This window comes from Branchiostoma lanceolatum, chromosome 13 (genome assembly GCF_035083965.1).
Source record: "Branchiostoma lanceolatum isolate klBraLanc5 chromosome 13, klBraLanc5.hap2, whole genome shotgun sequence".
NCBI classification, from domain to species: domain Eukaryota; kingdom Metazoa; phylum Chordata; class Leptocardii; order Amphioxiformes; family Branchiostomatidae; genus Branchiostoma; species Branchiostoma lanceolatum.
Window position 1 is genome coordinate 2,229,582 of NC_089734.1, and position 20,617 is coordinate 2,250,198.

Genomic DNA, 20,617 nt, shown 5'->3' on the forward strand with positions numbered 1-20,617 from the left:
CTCGTCGCGCTGTCGGCGCTCTCACGGCGATCTGGCCAAATTGAGGTCGCCGTCAGAGCGCGGCGAGAGCGCCGTCCAAGTGGAATGGGGGTCTTAACAGTATCTATTAAATGTAAAAATACTCTTCGTTTGGGACTGCATTGTTAGCAGTGACACCGTACCTGGCTTCAGTGCACTGTGAACCAGTCAGTATTGCCCTGATGAAGATGACTGACAGTGGGCGAAACGTCGGCTCTTGTAAAATGTTAGCTAAAAAAGAACCAAGCGGCTCCAAGTGTCTTATCTACTGAGGGATGACTGCGGTGTGAAAGATGTTGGTTTAGCTTAAGGAATGAATCCACTCTACATTATAAGATTTATGTTAATCTTTGAGTTTTTGACTGACCAAATCCAGTAGGACTTAGAGCATTATAGATGTTTGTGTTTGTATTTAGAAAAGATTGTTTATTATGATGTGGGTTTGGTTTGTTTTCTTAAGATCTCCATACTTAGTGATGGATACATCACTATTGTATTCTTCCTATAGCAAATGCAAATCATAGTCACTCTGTGATGATCATTTCAAACCACTCCTAGGCAACTAAGAGGCATGTTAATCTTTGAAATGAGTTTTTGCTTCACCAGCTTACGTTACCCATGACCAAATCCTGTAGGATTTGGCGCATTATGAGACGGTGGTGCTTGTATCTAGAAAGGAATGTTTGTTACGATGTTGCCATAGTGGTTTTGTTTATTAAGATCTCCATTAGTGATACGGTGCCATGGGAACCCAGACTAGCACCGGGTCGCCAGCGATTTCCTTCGGCGGCCCTAGAACAGTCAGCCCGCCCGATCTGAAACCCTAGTCCTGCTACGCCCGACAATTGCCGGGTTGCACATTCTTGTTCTGTATGCTGGGTTGAGGACATTTCTAGAATGCGCACGTTGCATCCGCGCGGTTGTTGCACAGCCTGGTAACTAAAATTGAGCAATATCAAACGAGTACCCTTTCTTATCATGATGTTGCTATAGTGATTTGGTTTGGTTGATCAACATTTCCATTAGTAACACAACACTATTCTTCCTTTTAAGTCGCTTTATCCTGTAATGATGTGTAAAATCATTGGTTAATTCCTTTCTCGGTACGTGGAATTATCGTAAAACAATGTAATGTGTGTTGGTGTTCCTAACACACACATTACAGCTACCTGCTCTAATAATGGTTCAAAGCACCCTGCAGCCACTGTGTCAATCAACAGCATAGATTTCCAATAAGGGAACTGAAATGAGAACTACTACGACAATTGAAGCTAGGATTGAAAAAAACATTGCCAACGGATCAAGAAATGGTTGTGTGCAGTAATCTACGAGCAGATCTAGTGGTTGCGAAGACGGTATCCGACTGGCAGAATAAGTTTTTATTGCAATTAAAACTTTTTATTGCAATAAAAACTTATTTTGCCAGTTGGATACGGTCTACACAACCATTAGATCTGCTTGAAGATTAGTGTGCAGGGCTGTCTCAAGACCCGTTCCTCTGTCCCAGAACGGACATTTGCATGTTGGGATGAATTTTGTTTACCTTGACCGTCCCAAAATCTTAACTTTATGACATGAAATTGATGAAAATGTTTTCGTAAGCTTAAAAGGACGAATTTAACCAGGAAAATTCAACATTTCGGCTCCCAAACAAGTGTGAGTGGCACGGAAAAAGATTAAAAGTTGGAGACGTCCCTGGTTGTGTGACACCATGACAACTCAAACCGGGCCTCTTTCACTTTATAATTTATAAAATACAGGCAAAAACGGACCATCTTTAAAATTATAATAAACTTATCCTTCATATGAATCATACCTCACACTAAAGTGAAGATATTGTTTCATCTACATCTAACTCTGACCCCCAAAAGAAACACGCGTATCATTAACTGACCACCTTCAACACGTGTACCCCCTTTATAATTCAAACTTAGAATCTTGAAATAAACTTAAACCACCACCCATTCAACTCGCCACTCAGACAGATGCCTCAGACTGTCCCGTTGTCTGTAAGTTAAGAAACGTCGAAAATTCCTGCTTCAGACGAAATGTACACAAACCATCACTTTTACCAAAAGATCTCTCAAAATAAGATAACTCACCTATATGCACGCAAACCAGGTCCACGAGCACAGGAACAAAATGCTTCATTTTTCTCGCCTTGCACGTCCCTCAGAGACCGGGAAATTCTGATAAACCGTCCGGTTGGACACGCTGCGCTGTCTTATATACAGAAGAAGGCGGGTTGATCCGCTTCCTTGGCGATTCTCAGCCTATAATACTATAATCCTTGGTGGAAACAAACAAACAGCTCTATGGATCACTCCCTCTTATCTCTTTAGATTAAGCGTCGCAGGTTAAGCCACGCTGATCTTTCTTTGTTTGTATTGTATACCCGGTAAACCGCATCAAGGCGTAACACACCAGGTTTGTACTGAAGAGTACAAGCTGCATATCGTTACAGATTTATATGATCCACACACATCGGGAAGGACCCCTACTCTTTTCGATAAGTGTGTTAGATTCTTTAACGTGCTTGAGGTGTGGTTCTCCTTAAACACGGGACCTCCATTTAACGTCCTATCCAAGGGACGTCCCTAAATGAAGCTAGGTACTCATTTCCACCTAAGTAAAGTGGGGAAAGTCGTGTTAAGTGCTTTTCCCAAGGGCACAACGTCAACATAACAGGACAAATCAGGGACCTCGGATTCCAACCCGCCTCTAGGTAGCCTGGATACCAGACCTTTCGCGCGATGCGATGATAACTCGTAACAGTTTGATTCTGTATGTATGTAATACGGCTTCTTCCGGTTTTAGACATGCGCTGGGATGGCACGAAATATGAATAACACTTCTGTAACTAGTGATAATAACGCGTTCCAAGGAGCCTAACCCTACAGTTATTCCCCGGAAACAAGGCTTATAAATAAGAAGTATCGGTTCGAAAGTACCGAACCATTTCTACGAACTTATCATACCTTTAGAGGAAATCAATGTATACTTTTATTTGCAAATTCATGCCCGTAATAACAATTATAAATTAATCACTCTAATTTCACAATTAATTTCGTCATAAACTGAGCTTTAAAAGAGGTACAGAAATTATGTAAGAGACACAAGACTAAAAATAAAATATCTAGAGAAAAAAGGAAGTCTTAAGATACAACCAACTGTGAAAGTTGTAGTAGGGGCTAAGGTATTAGTATAAGTTAGTCTGAATGTTAAACTCACATTTTATTGTTTTAGAAAACTTTTAATGGTTAACTAAATATAAAATCATAATGTATGTTAGATAAAAAGGACAGACCCTGTGCACATCTTTCTCCATTAAGTATAACTATGAAATCTTCAGCGGAAGAAACATAAAATGTGCTATACAATGTAAAACAAATCTGACAACTTCCGAAAACATAAAATATATAAATAAAACAAAGTGTTACATCTATGTTTTGTCATGGCTTTTGCAATGGAAGGAACAGTAAAGAGTAGACTTAACTAAAACCAACTCTTGGTCTGTGTTGTACATGATTTGTTTGTTTCTTTGTCTGTTTTTCTCTTTCTCCATATTCACGTTTCTCTTCTTGACTTGTTTTCACTGATGAAGACTAGATATTAAGTACATATCGCACACTCTTTAAGTACTGGCCATTTCTGAGTGAAAGTTTTCCGGTCCAAAGAGGACCAAACTTTCATTTTTCAACTCTTTGGTCTTATCTTTTTCCAGGAATGCAACCTTCTATTCCAAGAATTTCCTAAGTACATGCCACACACAATTTTTTAGTGAAAGCACCGAACTTTCACTTTTCAACAGTTTTGGTCTTGTCATTATCCTGGAATGCAACCTTCAATTCCAGGAATTTCCATGGATTTTTCTGTAATTTAGTCTTCACTTTTAGTTTGTTTTATTCCAAGAAAGACTTACATATATACATTGTATTAAGTACATGTATAACACACACTGAACTTCATGCATCTTTCATGCATGTTTGAATACAACTAGTCAAACCTGTCTGTAGTGCCCACTCGAGGGACAGGTTGTCACTTATTGATAGACAGGATTCTTATTGCTTGTGTCAATGGGAGAAGCAGGTTTGACTGTATTTTTATAAAGAGTAGTCATGCAGAATGTGCAACGAGAAGTGATAAAAGTTAAGCCTGGATGCCAGGCTAAAAAACCTTCAACAAAAACTGTAAACGAACAACACACAGCGGAAAAATATTGAACAAACAAATGGAAACATTAAAAAAACTTCAACTGTCATTAATGCTTAAATTTTTATCCAACAGCAGCAAAAAACGACTCAAAAAGGAAGACTGAAGTTTCAGCCAAACATATTTTTACCAAGGCCCCAACAATGTCTCAATGTGAATTGTTGGTTTAAAAAAAAACATTGCTGAAGAGGAATATCAACATGAAAACAGAGTCTGAGGAGGGAGTTTGTATCTTGATACACAAAGCTTTAAGGTCTGGAGTAAATGTAGTCAGACTAGAGCTGTGTACCTAAACAAATTTTAGGTACAGGTACAGGTACACGGGTTAAGGTACAGGTCCGGACCTGAACCTGTACCTTAACTACTTGTTCGGAAATGCTAGATTTTCAATAAGGACAAAAGCATGTTTGAACTGGTAAAAGCATAATATTTGATTGTGTTAGGTATTATTTTTATAAAACACAGATGAAAATTTGACTCCAGCCATGCAAATGTGTTTTCTGTGCTTTAGAGTGGCTTTAGAGCACTGCCATGGTAATTTCATAGTAATTTTATCTGTCAAAGTGGCCATCCCCTGAGTCAGGTCCAGTACCAATACAGCAGTGTCAGGTATCTTGGACCTGTACCTAATTGATTGTACCTGATACTATATCTGTACAGTGTACCGGTACACAGCTCTAAGTCAGACTAAAGTTTTCCTCCTAGCCTTCTCTTTTCATTGCTTGTTTTTTTGCTAAAAAATGGACGAGAATCATTAGAAAATAGATTGGTGTGGCCTTAGTAAATTTTCTAAATGTTGTTGGATAAGAAGTTCAAACTTTATTAGAGAAACAAAGTCTACATGATGGTTGTCATGCCCTGGCTGTTCCTTTTCCCGTTGTCACCGTTGTCAACGGCAACCACCTCCAGTGGCCCCTCCTCCTCCTCATCTGTTTTGGGCGTTGCCTCCTCGGGGCCCACTGATTGGTCAATCTTCCGCCAGGTCTTGGGAAAGAGGTCGGAGACTGACAGACCCTGTAAGACATTGGCAGCAGCAAGTCAGACATTGTTTTATTTATCTAATCATTCATTGGCATGGCTGTTCAGGACACAAAACCAGGGCTACCCAACTAACCCGTGGCTATTACAAAAGGCTAGCCCTGCTGAAAAGACTAAAGCCCCTACATGTATCTCACTGGACCCACAGCACCTTGGCAACATGACTTGACAAAGCTCTAAACAGATTTTCATTGATAAAAAAAACAATCTTTTCAAGCTTTGTGACTGTGTTTGGTACTGTGTTTTGTTGTCTTTGTGTCATAATTGTATGATCTGAACCATATTCTTATTATAAAAAGACAAAGGCACAAATCCAGTTTGGGACGCAGCAAGGCCGCCAATGTGCCACGGGTCCAGTGAGATCGGGTGCTTCAGGCTGTACAATAGAATTGTTTGAAACATTGTGTGTCATCAGAAGTGATAGAAGTTCCCTTCACCGGTTTCAGCCAGTCCTGCACAGTCACCCTTGGGTTGGTTAGCTTAGAGTTAGTAAGATAAATACATGACTGGAACCAATAAGAAGAGGGAGTATTAGAGACTTAGGATAAAGATTAGATTAGAACAACAATTGCTAAGAGACACAGACAAAGACAGTCCAACATACACTATTTACTAGAACATAAAGGACAATGTAGAGAAAAACAGACTTATGATAATTTTTGTTATTCTGCAACAGGCTTTACCACCTTAGTCCCTGAAAGAAGATACTACTGTATTCACTCCAATGTCTATATATGTGTGTACATGTATCAGTATTTGCTAAATGCTCAATTGTAATGATCATGGTTGAAAAGTCCAAAGATATGCTGAAGATTTCGACACATCATAATGAAAGTAAAAGAGAAATTAGTCTTGTACATTTGTAATATTTATAAACATATAGTTTCTGACTGAAGTATAGTAACAAAAAATAATGCAACATATTGCATAACTTCTTAGTGTTTGAATGTTTGTTTGAACCTTTGCTTGAACCTTTGTTTATTGATGAGAAGCTCAATTCTGCATGCAGGCGGCTTTTCATTGAGGTCATGAGGGAAGAGATAAGAGTCAGTCAAAATAGATACATGTAACAAAGATACAGTATGCAGAAATTGGAGTAAATACAGTACACATAGAACTAATAATTTGCCATCATCACCATCGCTGTCATTTCCTATGAGTTCCTCTTCTTCAATAGCAGGGTCCTTCTTTACTTTCCCCAGCTTCAATATATCCGAAATCTGGATGAACTGAGGAGGAATGGCATTATTTTACGGTATAGAAAATCCAGTCAACAATCCTTGCAAAATTGATTCAAACTGCACCATGTTTTATTTGGTAAAATGACACAATTTAAGTACTAGTATTCCAACATGATATCAGAGATCTGGAAAAACTGTGGGGAACCTGAACTCTTTTTTACAGTGCATAGAATCCGATGTAGCTCTGCAGTCAGCAGCTCCCCCTTGCAAAATTGTTACAAACTGCAGCATTTCAGTTAGTAACATGATTAACAAGAGTTCCGCGACCTCATATCTCCATGAACTATTCTGTTTATGCAAATGGCTTACACATTTACATAATATATACTTGGTCATAAACACCTTTATCCAACTTAGACATGATGCAATATTGTCAGTCCTATCATTTTCCACTTGGATGAATTATGGCACTTTTGCATTAATTATGCAAATTATGAATTTATTTGCATAATTGGTATCTGCTGATGCTCCACTTGCCATAAACTACATATGTTACATGTATTTGAGTCTTATAATGGAAAACACTGCAAATATAGATTTTCCTCATTAGTTATGCAAATTAAGTGTCAATTAGCATAATTTGCACATCACTGTGTACATCTCGGTCTAAGCTACCTGCATACTAAATATCATGGAAACCCGTCGTCCCTTTGTTCAGTTATTCTCCCTAGAAGATTTTCACAATAACGCCACTGCAGTTCCAGAGCAAGCTGCTAGGGGGCCCAAACCTACACCACTTCTTTATTACATCACAAGCTATCTGCCACCCAAAAATCAAGACCACAGCACGTCCAGGTCAAAAGATACAAAAACTGAAGTTCTGCTGCAGTACCAAGGTCACATACCAGGGGGCCCAAAATCTACCTTGAATGTCGGCTTCACAACACCTACCCACATACCAAATATCATTGTAATCCATCCAGAGGTTCTGGAGTTATGCTGTCGACAGTAGTGCGGAAATACAAACACACATACACACAGACACACAGACACACACACAGACAGACACACCCAAAACTATATCTCCATTTTTCATGGAGATAAAAATGACTCCAACATGGTACATTTGGCACTTGCAAAACGAGTAATTGAGTCAGACTATCCATTATAAAGTCACGATATACTTATCATACTCTGATACATATAGATACAATACTTCAGTGGAACCCCCTGCCTGGTCTTGTAATCTCCCACAGTTGAGACGTTCCGGACCAGGCTTGAAGCCAAGACGGGCCTCCTCTCCCCTACTTTGCCCCTGATGAGGTTATCTGGGGGTAAACCGAAGTTTAAGTTGAAGTGTCAAAGGCAGACACAGAACTCACCACCAGCAGAGCCATGAAGGTCCCCAGCACACTCCCGGTCAGGACGTCGCTCCAGTGATGTTTGTTGTCGTTAATTCGGGACAACATCGTCAGCTGGGCCAGGATAACCGCCAAGACCTGCAGGAAGGGCTTCAGCAGCCACGACTGCCGCCACTTGATCCGAACCTGCAGGTACAACTGGGGGAGAGATTGTAGAAACAAAGAGATAAAGAAATAAACAAACAAACAACCACGACTGCTGCCCCTTGATCCAAACTTGAACAACTGGGTGAGAGTTTGTAAAATGAGAGCAAACAAAAACCCAGTAGATATGACTGGTCTTACAATATTAGAAAAATCAATGAATAACAAAACTATTTGTACACAACCAACTTTCATTTCCTTCACACAGACATTTCAGTGACCGTCTGTCAGGGCAACTCTGACTCGTTCACAGGTTAGAAGAAATCAAGACAGAAACAAGGATACCACCAGAAAGAGATCTATGATCTTTTATGAAACTTGAAGCTGTTCATATTTGTTACCCACCAGTGCCTTTTCATATGCAAAGTGCTACATGCTAATATATGACAAATGTAGAAGAATATTGATAGAGTAAATAAAAGACAGGATAAAAGAAGAAACTCACCACCAGGTAGACCATGAAGAAGAATGACATTGAGGCATGACCCGATATGAAGGACAACCTGCAGGGTTAGAAAAACTTCTGTTAGAGACCAATTCAGAGGGTAAGGAAACTCCTGTAAGAGACCAGATCAAGAACTCAAATACATTGCAATCTTACACATACCTCTCATTCATTGATTGATTAGTTGGTTGGTTGATTGATTGATTTTCCTGGATTCTCTAATATTTTCAGTGATTGAATAACTGGTATATTGATTGATTGATTGGTAAAAAAATACTTACCTGAATCTAAGAATTGATTGATTGATTGATTGATTGATTGATTGATTGATTGATTGATTGATTGATTGATTGATTGATTGATTGATTGATTGATAGATACAGTACCTGGATTCTTTAATCTCGCTAGGATCCCCAGTACAGACATAGTCGGTGACGTACACATATCGTCCCATGGCGTCCGTACAGTTAAACGTGCTGTAGTCAGGCGCACACACCGACAGGAAGTTGGGCCGCAACCGACCGATTGTGAACTAAAACAAATGTGATGCAAAGAAAAAAAGTTATTCAAGCAGTTGTTTCAGTTTTTCCAAGCTTTCTCATTTTAGCTTTACATTTTATGTAACCTACAAAATGTTGGCTTTCAACCAGTAAACTCAAACTAACTGTTATTCAACATAACGTCATGGAGTATTTCATTCTCTACTGCTTTAAAGTCATGCCCTACCTTATTAGTATTATATGTACAACTGGCTACTGTTTTTTAAAACAGTAGCCAGTTGTACATATACTTGTACTTGGTACATATACTAGTACTCTCATCTCCCAAATAAACATACCCCCCGGAATAAACATACCCCCCGGACAAATCTTCAAAATCTAATAAACATACCCCCCGGAATAAACATACCCCCTGGACAATGACCAAATTCACACATAAACTGTGTCCATGCTAGTGATGCTACTAATCTGTCCTTGGGAAAGGAGATGATAAGCAGGTAGGTTCTTTTTATTCGTTTATGCCTGATTTACTTATTGAGATCAAGGAGGTTTGTTGAGATTTACCACATTTGTGGAAAGATTGACATAACAGGTGACTATCACGTTTTCAAGATGTCAACCCTGACTAGACTGTAACGTTTGATACACTCACACTGGGAAGGACCCCTACTCTTTATAACACTTAAATGTATAATAATGCAAAATTTTTGGAAAAAGTGGGCATAGGTTCCCCGCTATGACCCCTAACCGGGGGCCACAGTGCTTTCAATTTTCAACAAGGGAAAATGTACATGATACATGCATTTTCTACTTGGAAATTGAAGCAAGTGATCAAGGAAAATTGTATAAAGTGACATCATCAAACACAAGTACCGGTAGTCGCCAAACTTCTAGAGTTCTACTCTTTTTTCAGATATGTATCAACATCTAGAACTTGGACAGAAAATTACAATATCCTGAATATATGCTCAGTGAAAGTATTACTTATTTGTAAAAGCCATACAGAAAAGGAGGAACTTGCCATTTATCGTGTCATGCATTGCATATAGAATAAAATCACATTATTATATAATGTTAAGGATATTATCACATATTGTCCTTGGTTCAGTGTTGTTGCAATCCAAATAATTTCAAATCCAAAAATTACCCTTGTATGTAGAAAAAAAACTTTCATTTTGAGAGACTAAATGGTCAACAAACTTGTTAATTAGATGCCTCAGGCTTGTACAATGTTGCAACATGGAGGTTTGGTGGCAACAAACCACAGGGTTCTCATGTTACACATCAAAGGGCCTGTGAAAGGGTGAGCCAGACAGTAGTCATGGTAGCGGCACCAACACAGTAAGGGGCGGGGCTTACACTCAAATTTCTTGGAAAGCCTGGGCACTCTCTCTGTAGAGGAGTGATCTTTTTAAAAACATTTTTATGTGATAATAACGGTGACTAGATTGCAATCTTATTTTGTGTATAGACTTTACTATGAAAAGAATTTTTGTTCAATTGTCATACACATTTCTGACTGAGGCAAAGGAGTTTTATTTATAGATCAAAAAAAGTTGTTTCCCCTTCTTCGAGGTGAGCTCTTCCATACATCAGAAACATTCCCACCGACGATCACAGCCGTGCGTCTTTACTGTGGCGATTTTCGAAGGACTAAATGTACATGTTTGTGGTAGGATTGAAATGTTCTAGTATATTTCTAAAGTGATTATACAGTTTCTAATGCTAAGACACAATTTTTACAAGGTGTTGTTTGTAGCTTTTCAAAGTTTTTGGGAAAGGCTGTATTTTAACCTCCTTGATCTCACGTGAGTAATCTTACATGTGTACTTGGAACATTGTGTGCCGCTGGCATATAACGTTACACGTAATTTGTTTTCTGATCAGCGTGCTTTGGTTTACGATCCAAACAGAGACTGTCCAAGTTGTTTATATGAAAAATACATTTCAAAACTTCAGTGTGCCGTCTGATTTTCTCCTAATAACAATGTTACTTTGTAGCAAGATCGACCGATATGTTAGTACCGCCAGGGTTTCACAAATGCCGGGTCATTGTATCGGCTGAGAAATTTACGTCATTTGGTCGAAAAATAGCGATTTACGAGCAAATATATCGGGGAAATATGGAAAAAAAACTTAACTTTCGACATTAGGGAATCTCTGGTAAGCAAAGCCCCGATGTATTTTCAAAAAAACAATAAACGTACCGTCCAAAATAAGAACGTACTGGGTGGATTTTGAGGCTGAAAAAAATAAACGTACCGGTACGTTTATTTGGGAGATGAGAGTACATGCTTATCTATTTTATATTTAATTTCTAATTAATGTATTTTGTATGTACTGTTATTTGTTTGATTGCAATAAGCTTCAGCCAAGATGTTTCAAAAAAGAAATTTTTCAATATGTTACTTTTGTTAGAACAAAAATTATGGTGAATTTACGTTCCAACATGTTAGAATCTAACATAGATAATGTATATAATGCTACACTATTACTAGTGCACCTTAAGATACCCATCCATACCTTAAAGACATCAGTGAGACACTGATTAGCGAGGGTGCCAAATAAGAAGATCCCGACCGTCTTGTAGATTCGGACGAAATACGGACAGAGTGGAAACTTCTTAGTCTCTTCTCCTTCAGACTTGGAGGATCTGTGGATAAAAACTGCTTCTCCCACTAACATCTGTAACATGGGAAGAAAACCAAGATATCTTCAAAATCTAATCAAAGTCGTATACATGTCGATGTCATTAATTGTAAGTGATTTCACATACAGGCATCACACTTCTAAATCAAAAATTGTACAAGCTTCTAAGGTTGGAGTTGGAGAGTGGAATTCTTTTAGATCAATGCCAGTTACATAAACTGATTTTTCAAAGAACACTTTCTAATTACCTTATAGCAGAATTGCAAGTTCCACATGAAACATACAATATCAAAGTTAAAACTTAAAATGTAAAGTAGAGTGGATTCATTCCTCAGCTAACCGACATCTTTCTCACCGCAGTCGTCCCTAAGTTAGACATCTGAAGCTGCATAGTTCCTGTTTAGAACTTTTATTCAGGTTAAAAGTTTAAGAGAGTCTGAGTCTGAGACTAAAGAAATATGACCTAAACTCACACAAATCAGTGGGATCCCTCCGCCGAATATGACCAACATCCATGTAGGAACGGTGCTCTCGTGGAACGGGTAGCTGATTGTCTGATCGTCGCAGAAGAACCCGCGCTGTGTCGGCGTCCCGGCAAACTTCAGTATTACGATGGGCAGCGCAACTGTCATGTGAACATAACAAGAATACATGTCATCATCTATGACATGAACATGCTACAGAAAGTTGGATTTCATTTAGATTTTCACAGGTAATCCACCCATGTGCTCTGGCCATTTTCTTGAGGACATAAAGTCTTTTGCCTTTTCTAACAAACCTGTGTTACCTACTTGTAGTATTATATATCATGTATCTAGCCTGGAGTCCAGCCTTGTTGTTAGCTTTGGCACGCTCCCCAAGATCTGCTAGCCTAGCAGATCTTGGGGAGCGGACCAAAGCTAACAAGGCTGCACTCCAGGCTACTAGTATCATGCATCTTGCTATCAGTACTGTAATTCATTATTGTGTGGCAGCTTGTCTGCCAAGACTGAACCAGTCAATATATCTTATCATTGCAGTACCAGGATTATGAGCTAGGTGGCATCCCTGCACTGTGAGTTTCCTGATGACCCAGATCTAGACCTGATCATTTCCACCTGCCGTTTGTTTATCTCTTCTGCTGCTTGATCTAAACATCAGGAATTCCAGACATGCCATTTTCAGATCAGCTACTTAATCAACTACAGACCTGAGAGTTTTCAGGAAAATATAGCAACAAGCAAAGACAAGTCAAACCTGTACTCTTGACCACCTTTATATACTAATCTGAAGTACAACCAGTAGGTACCCATCTGAGAAATGTGGCTGTCATAGTGCTTTTTAACGTGCTCCAGGCACCTCTTCGATCAAGGGCCCTCCCCTTCCAAGAGATTAGAAGAATGGCTACCCATGACCATTAATCCTACCCTCCAAGCAGAGGTTGGTGGGGGAGATCGTCACTGTTTTATTATATGCCCCGTTTTTTGTCCGCTCGTTGGTGGGGCAAGCGGACAAAAAAAACTGGGCATATGATAAAACGGTGACGATCCCCCCCACCAACCTCTGCTTGGAGAGTACATTAATCCTAGATTTGGCGCTGATCTAGCCTGAGTGTCATCCTGTTTCAGTTCCAGGCTCTACCTTCACCTGAGTGTCATCCTGTTTCAGTTCCAGGCTCTACCTTCACCAAACATTTTCATCGTTTGGTGAAGGTAGAGCCTGGAACTGAAACAGGATGACACTCAGGCTAGCGCCGATCTACTTGTACCACATTATAATGCAGTACCTGCTACAAGCTTAGCTGCAGAATGGATGCCTTCATGTGTTTGAAAAGATTGTTTGGTATGGTTACAGCTGTTTTGGTCCGTGTAATTATTGGTAATCTCTTTCTAGGTACCCATTATGCTAAAACAAACTGCCCATATGCATGTAATGTCTAGTATCTGTTGGTGTTCCTAACACATACAAATTACAGCTACCAATGCTCTAATGATAGTCTAAAGCACCCTACAGCTGGGTCAATCAACAGCATGGATTTCCAATAAGGGAACTGAAATGAGAACCACGACAACTATTGAAAGCTAGAATTGAGAGAAGCATTGTGACTGATTGTCAATGGATCAAGAGAGGGTTGTGTGAAGCCATGACAACTCAAACAGAGCATCTTTTACCTGTAATTTATTACATATAGATAAAAAGGGAGTACATTTTACTTAGGCAAATGTCCATAGATATCCAGTCTGGACAAGTCTGTGGTGTTCCAATTTTGAGTACATTTGTATAACATGTTTATAGCCACTGCAAGGTTCACTTTTAAATGGACTGTTGATAATAATGGACTGGGAACAGCTGTCATTTGAATGCTTGGCTTGGCTGGACTGAGGCAAGAAATAGAAAACTGTGGAGAGCCAAAGTCAACAAGTGACTGAATCAATACCTACATGTACATGTAGACATGATGTAGATTGAAACCAGTAGGATCAAAATATGACAAGCACGTAAATTGAGGTTCAAACAAATATTAAGGCTTTGACTTGACTTCATAGTATATTACAACACAAGCCAAACTGGTCCTGTTACATGTGTACTAGTGTTAGAGTCACTATGGCTAAGTTGCATGGAGTTAGCCTGGGTGCCATCCTCCATAGTAACCGCTGGCTCAATCTTTTCACTTGCTAACAGTTGCTTGATAGGGTTAACCGTGGTTAGCAAGCAAAACGATAGAGCTAGCGGGTACTAAGGAGGATGGCGCCCAGGCTAGGCTACTACTAGTACTAGTACTAGTGGAGATGGTGTTGGTTTGAATATATTAATATGGAAGAAAAATTGCACTGGCATAATTCCAACGCATGCAATAATGTTCACAGAACAGGGACACACCCTTGAAAACAAACATTAATGTTATGCCACTATTGCCAATCCTTTATTTTATATACAAAGGCACAGTAAAGTTAATAGGCTAATCTAGTACCCCCCCCCCCCCAAGAAAGGTAAACACACATATCATAATATCATAAACTAACCACTCCATAACACACGTAAACTTTACTTCAATACGGGAATCCAAAAGAAAGCTACGGCCGCGTGGCGCGTTGGATACACCCGATCCCTCGATCTCGGAAGTTAAGCAACGCGCGGTCCGGACAGTGCTTGGATGGGAGACCAACCAAGGACGTCCGGATTGCTGTAGCCTCACGAAGCTTTCCACGAAATCGTCTTCCGGGAGGGACGTAAAACGGGGGTCCCGTGCTCGAGGAGGTGCCTCGAACACGTTAAACAGCCTCATTACCCTACACATTGGGTACCTGCCTGTGGCACTGGCTGCAAATACACCTGATAAAGAAACTGAACCCCATGCCCCCCCCCTTCAGCTCAGCACTGACAGATGCCCCCAGACTGTCCCGTTATCTCCAAGAAACGTCGCGAATTCCCGCATCAGACGAAATGTACACAAACGATCACTTCTACCCTCAAAATCTCCCAAAACAACTCACCTATCAGCACGCAAACTAGATCCACGAGCACGTACACCAGATTCTTGGGAAACCCGCACATTTTTCTCGCCTTGAACGTCCCTCAAGGACCGAGGAAATTCGGATAAACCGTCCGATAGGACGCGCGGCGCTGTCTTTAATTTAGAGAGAAGAACGCGGGTTGGGCCGCTTCCTTGGCGATTCTTGGCAGATAATACGACTTCTTCCGGTTTTAGACAAGCCCTGGGATGGCACGAAACATGAGTAACACTTCCTGGTGATAATAACGCGTTCCTGGAAGCCTAACCCTACAGGTTTTCTCCGGAAACAAAGCCGGCTGTCAGATTAGCTGCCACGGTTTGACACACCTCACGCCCAGGTCAGAGGGCGTCGTGTGGTGCACTGTACAGCAGCGCCGCCTAGCGGAATTATAGAAAACAACATATAGTAATCTCTAAGCAGATGTTGAGTGGTACGTTTTACCAGCCAAGTAACCTTCAAGTAGATGTAAGGGTGGGACGTTTTTATCGCGAGGTGCACCGTACAGTAGCGTCTCCTTGCGGAATTATGAAGAACGACACGTAGCTAAGTAATCTTCAAGCAGGTGTGAGGGTGGAACGTGCATGGCGAGGTGCACTATAGCGTCGTCTCAAAGCAGATGTTGGGGTGGGACTTTCATTGCGAGGTGCATCGTACAGTAGCGCTGACTGGCGGAATTATGACGAACAACATGCGACCAAGTAATCTCAAAGCAGTTAATGGGATGAGCCGTTATGAGCCGTTTTCTCATGTCATGGAATAGTTACGTGCCAGAAAACACTGCGATTTTTTAACACACAAATATGCCGATAGATGATCTTTCTATTACAAAAAGAAACAACCATTGGGGCACAGGTTGTAGGTAGGAGGACTTTCAATGTAACGCATGAAAGTTATTAAGGAGAAATGAAGGGTCGGTTAATTATTGTTCTTTGATCTTTATTTTCAATTCTCATCCCACGAGGCTTCATCATGAGATCACACCCATAGCACCGCTCCGGGTCAGCCTGTGATCAAGTCTGGAAAAGAAAAGAAAACATTTTAAAAATGAGATGAAGTAAGCATACTGCCAGAGATCATTAAACATTTACAATGGTCTTACAACGTATTCCTGTAAAGTGCCAGACGAAAACTCAAAGTAACTTCTTCTACCGTGAAATTACGTCCACAATACAAATATTCAGTCAGGGGCAGTCATTTGTTTGGAAGAACATTGAAACAGTCCCTAATACCAACACAATTACCCAAGAGTGGACGTACTGTAGAGTGGACGGAAGCCCGGGAAACGATGGTTCACCAATTAAACTAAGTGATGGTTTGATGATATGAATTATAACGTAAACTCAAACGGTGCTATCACCATATGCATAGGCCCAAAGAATGTACGAGTTTGGCAATTTAAACATTCCTATCAAAATACAGAAGCTCACCCAATAATGAGACCGACTACTAATCAAAGCAAGGTGGGAAACTTTTCTAGCATTTTAAATTGAGCAATTAAAGGCTGGATACAACATAACAGCAACATGTGACCGAACGACCAATCATAATCCAGGAAAAAAATGTAAATGTTGGTAAATAATAAAACGGGACTCACGATTGGCTCCTTGGTGCACCGTCGTGGAGACACCGACCCAGAAGGTAGAAAACTCCGCCACTATAGTCGCCCTGATTGAAAAAAAAAAGTTGACAACATTTCCTTGTAATGTGAGTGTATTCCTAGTATTTATGCTTTGCATACTTCATTTTGAATGCATCTGTTTTGTGATTTCTCCCACATTGGTAAATTAGAATATATATAAGTCATTATGTGTAAACTTCAGATGATTTGAACTGAGACGGGGGACGTTACAAGTTACCTGGCATATTTGACTCACTACCCGGCCGAGGCACGTGCCATGTCGTCACGTTGTAATGCTAATTTATGGGTCCTCAAACGTGACTAACACATGGTTAATATACAGGTGCTTACGTCAGCGCCACAGGCCCCCGCAGATTGGCTGGCGGCACCCACGTGACCGTGACGCTGTCCTTGACGTCATGTCCGGTGAGGTGCGTGGCGGTGTCGCCGGTGGAGAAACAGCTTTCAGTCCTCGCGCTCGCGGGCAGGTCCTAAGGAAATACTGATTAATTAAAAGATTGATTGGTTGTTCGATTGGTCGGCTGGTTGATCGATCGATTGACCAACTGGTTGATCAAGTGATCGATTTCTTCATTAATTGATTAATTGGTAGATTGATTACATGTGCGTGTTCTAAAGGGTACCACAGTGAACTAATAAATTACTTGTAAGCTTAACATCTTAGCATCTTTCTTATTTTGTTTTCTATTTTATGTGAGTAACCGCTATCTTTGATACTTTGGTACTAGTTATATCATGTGCCTTTCCATCACTTATGTTCAACGTTCCTATTGGCATTGGTGTGTTATACCTGCTATATAGTAACAGATTCAGATCATATCTATATTCCAATATAACGATTTGAAGTTTAGGACATGTCCGAGACAACCCCGTACCTGGAAAGCCCCCACAGCGCCCACTGCGTTGGTGCCGGTGTAGAACGGGCTGCGGGCCTGCAGCATGAAGCCTCTGAACCCGCGCGAACCGCGGATGGTCACTGGAGGAACAGCGTTATCCATAAAAGCGGCAACATGTTAACAACGGCCAGATAGTCATTATGCAGAGGTGGTAACTAGTATAGTTTTGAGTGTACATGTATATCAATGGCCAGGTGGTCCTTATGTATAGATTGTCACTAGAACAGGTTTGATTATATATCAACGGGTCCTTATGCAGAGGTGGTCACTTGTGCAGGTTTGACAGTACAGCAACCAAACTAGAAAATTCCAGGCTTCCGGCCTATTTAGCACTGGGCGGACGATACTGTCAACGCCATGTCAATGTACATTCTTGATAAGCCCATCATGAACCACTTTTTTATCCCCTTGTGCACTGCTGGTTTTATATAAAAGTTTTTTGAAAGTTACCGACGACCAGGTATAGGTAAATGTCTGTAATCACTCCATACGTCTGTAAAAGACCTCACCTCTGAGCGGCGCCCCCGGAGTGTAGGTGTGCGAGTCCGTGGTGAGCTGGAAGGGAGCGGAGACAGTCTGCCAGCTGTGCGGTGAGTGCTGCGGGGTCATGCCCGTGCACGCCATGGTGGGCGCCCCGCTGCCGAACCCGTGCGTCACGGCCACGAGCGACGCAAGCAGAGCGACGTAAGCTAGCATCGTCCTGGAATATTTTTTTTATTCAAGTGAGAAGATAGTAAGGACGTACTGGTGACGCAGTCAAATTGACGAGCATCTTATAAGCGACACCACTAAATAAATATATACACAAGACATAAAGGTACTTTTGTGAAAAGATAAGAATACAAACTTGTAACAAAATATGATTCACTAACTTGTAGCGAAATATAAATATGCTGTTTCAAGAGCGGAGACCCGGAGGACACACCTAATTTTGCACCCGACCAACGCCAGTTTTCTTCAAGAAGAGTGACCTGAATTTTCCGGACGTGTGAACTTTGACATTTATTTCAAACTTTACGGACGTATGACGTGAGCAATTCGTCAAAGGTAGTTGGAAGCTAATATTGTCCCCCGTCCCAATTGTTATGAAGGTGTTGTTCAGAGTAGGAGGTGCCGATGTGCTGACTTGAATCAGTTAACCGAGCCACTATAGCATTACTTATTGTATAGCAGAAGGCGGCGTTTATTTGCCTCTTTGGCATGAAAGTTCAATTGCCTTGCTCGGTGAAATGATTAAAGCAAACGTTTGAATCAAACATGGTACAATTGTGGTTACACGATTTGTCAATCTCGTTACAACGAAGGGGGGCTTCAGGTGACAAACCTCTACACGTTAAAGAACCCAACACTCTTATCAAGTAGAGTAGGAGTGACCCGGTGGGCTTACCAGTAGTTATATCTAAAGAACGTTACACTTCATCTCATTCTGAGGATGGACGCTTGACTTTCTTTGGAGTAGCCTGGCGAAAGAATCACGTTTGTGCGATGATATCGATACATATGGACGCCCCCTACATGACGTAAGACGACAGAAGGACCCGTTCCCATCCCACTGATACAAGCGAGGACATCGCCGTTTACTCAACCCACAGTTCAGACTCGACCGACAGTTCAGACTTTAGGTTTACTAGCGCTACAGGTCAGGGTTACTCCGGACTTTGTTTCTCTGTTTGTTTGATGGTTGGTTTGTATTGCATACCCTGTAAACCTTCCTCAGCCATAACACACCAGGTTTGTATTTGAAATTAAAGCATCCTTCATTGCTCATTCAGTCATGCCGTAAATTGTAAGTAACAGGTAGTTTGTGATAGCTTTTTTTTTTCCACAGTGACCCTAGTTTGCTTGCAGGAAAAGATAGAAAATTTAACAAGATTGGCAACATAAAAAGATGTTGCCATGGCGACGGTGGTCTCTGTCAACGTTTTCGTTTTTAACCCACATGCAAATAAGGACCTCGCATAAGCGGCATAAATCATATCAGTCAATCACCTTCTCTACCAAAATAACACAAGTTGTCCAATGTACAAAAAAAATGTCATACCATTTCCTCATAAATTATATCAATGAGGCCCTCTTTGCAAGATTTGTGTCTAATAGTGGCCACATTTACTTAACTTCCAAATGGTGCAAATATGAAATCCCCATCATTTACCACTATGGATTTATAGCATTTTGTCACCAATTATGCAAATTAAGTATCAATTTGCATAATTGATATCTATCGATATTTATCTCTCTCTCAGTTACATATGCCATGTGTTTGAGAGTCCTATAATAGAATGCAGCTGATTTATAAACTGTCCTCATTAATTATGCAAATCAGATATTGATTTGCATAATTGGCATATGATTGTGTAAACCATCACTTAAGCTATATACACACCAAAAATTATGATGATCCGTCATCCCCTTCTTGCGTTATTCTCTTTCAAAGTTTGAGTCAAAATCAGCTCCTGTAGTTAAAAAAAAGCCGCTAGGGGGTCCAAATCTACAGGACGTATTTTCCTAACAAAGAGCTATCCACCACATAAAAATCATGACTATAGCATGTTCAGAAAACGAGATTTGAAAAGTGAAAGTTCCCCTGCAGTACCATAGAAAGTTGCTAGGGGGCCCAAAATCCAATCATAACCAGGTCTCCCACAGACCTACCCACCTACAAAATATGAAGACAATACATCCAGGCATTCTTGAGTTATCGTCCCATGGACTTTCATATTCCTGTACAATTCCTAGAATTCTTGCAATCTGCACACAATATAGTAGAAATTTGGCTCGCCCCTGAGGCGTCGCCAAAAACAAAAGGACATCAACATGCAATTAACAGTCCACAAGTATTTCATTCATTTCGTATAATATACATTCCCGGTAAACTGTTCTATGACGCTTAACACACAAGGTTTGTACTGAACAGTACAAGCTGCGTATTCGGACAGATTTATTTGATTCACTCACATCGAGATGTACCCCTACTCTTTTC

The 20,617-nt window shown here is 40.5% G+C and overlaps 2 protein-coding genes across 3 annotated transcripts; both read right to left on the reverse strand.

Annotated features, from left to right (window-relative positions):
- Positions 1-3,896: 3,896 nt before the first annotated feature.
- LOC136447217 (phospholipid phosphatase 1-like) lies at positions 3,897-15,452 on the reverse strand. Of its 2 annotated transcripts, XM_066445934.1 has the most exons (8): positions 15,082-15,452; positions 12,082-12,233; positions 11,483-11,644; positions 8,846-8,991; positions 8,460-8,517; positions 7,832-8,008; positions 6,407-6,497; positions 5,084-5,244 (listed from the first exon to the last, which is right to left on the reverse strand). In XM_066445934.1, the coding sequence occupies exons 1-8, from the start codon at positions 15,140-15,142 to the stop codon at positions 5,198-5,200; spliced, it is 894 nt and encodes a 297-aa protein (XP_066302031.1). In that variant the 5' UTR covers positions 15,143-15,452; the 3' UTR covers positions 5,084-5,197. The 2 variants fall into 2 exon arrangements, with proteins under 2 accessions (XP_066302030.1, XP_066302031.1); XM_066445933.1 differs by lacking the exon at positions 6,407-6,497 and having other exon boundaries at positions 3,897-5,244; positions 15,082-15,451.
- A 577-nt stretch (positions 15,453-16,029) lies between these two features.
- LOC136447800 (putative defense protein Hdd11-like) lies at positions 16,030-18,532 on the reverse strand. Its single transcript, XM_066446860.1, has 6 exons — positions 18,510-18,532; positions 18,147-18,337; positions 17,617-17,717; positions 17,072-17,211; positions 16,697-16,767; positions 16,030-16,118 (listed from the first exon to the last, which is right to left on the reverse strand). Exons 2-6 carry the CDS (start codon positions 18,331-18,333, stop codon positions 16,102-16,104), a joined length of 516 nt encoding a protein of 171 aa, XP_066302957.1. The 5' UTR covers positions 18,334-18,337; positions 18,510-18,532; the 3' UTR covers positions 16,030-16,101.
- Between the last annotated feature and the right edge of the window lie 2,085 nt (positions 18,533-20,617).

Bases quoted from the DNA above. Each gene is read 5' to 3' on its own strand.
- LOC136447800 (XM_066446860.1), bottom strand. From the start codon at position 18,333: ATGCTAGCTTACGTCGCTCTGCTTGCGTCGCTCGTGGCCGTGACGCAC. The intron at 17,718-18,146 runs GTGAGGTCTTTT...CTGTTCCTCCAG, and splicing joins TCCGGGGGCGCCGCTCAGAG to TGACCATCCGCGGTTCGCGC. The intron at 17,212-17,616 runs GTACGGGGTTGT...GTATTTCCTTAG, and splicing joins GCGCTGTGGGGGCTTTCCAG to GACCTGCCCGCGAGCGCGAG.
- LOC136447217 (XM_066445933.1), bottom strand. From the start codon at position 15,142: ATGTGCGGGTTTCCCAAGAATCTGGTGTACGTGCTCGTGGATCTAGTT. The intron at 11,645-12,081 runs GTGAGTTTAGGT...CCCATGTTACAG, and splicing joins GAGGGATCCCACTGATTTGT to ATGTTAGTGGGAGAAGCAGT. The intron at 8,992-11,482 runs GTATGGATGGGT...CATTTGTTTTAG, and splicing joins GTCTCACTGATGTCTTTAAG to TTCACAATCGGTCGGTTGCG.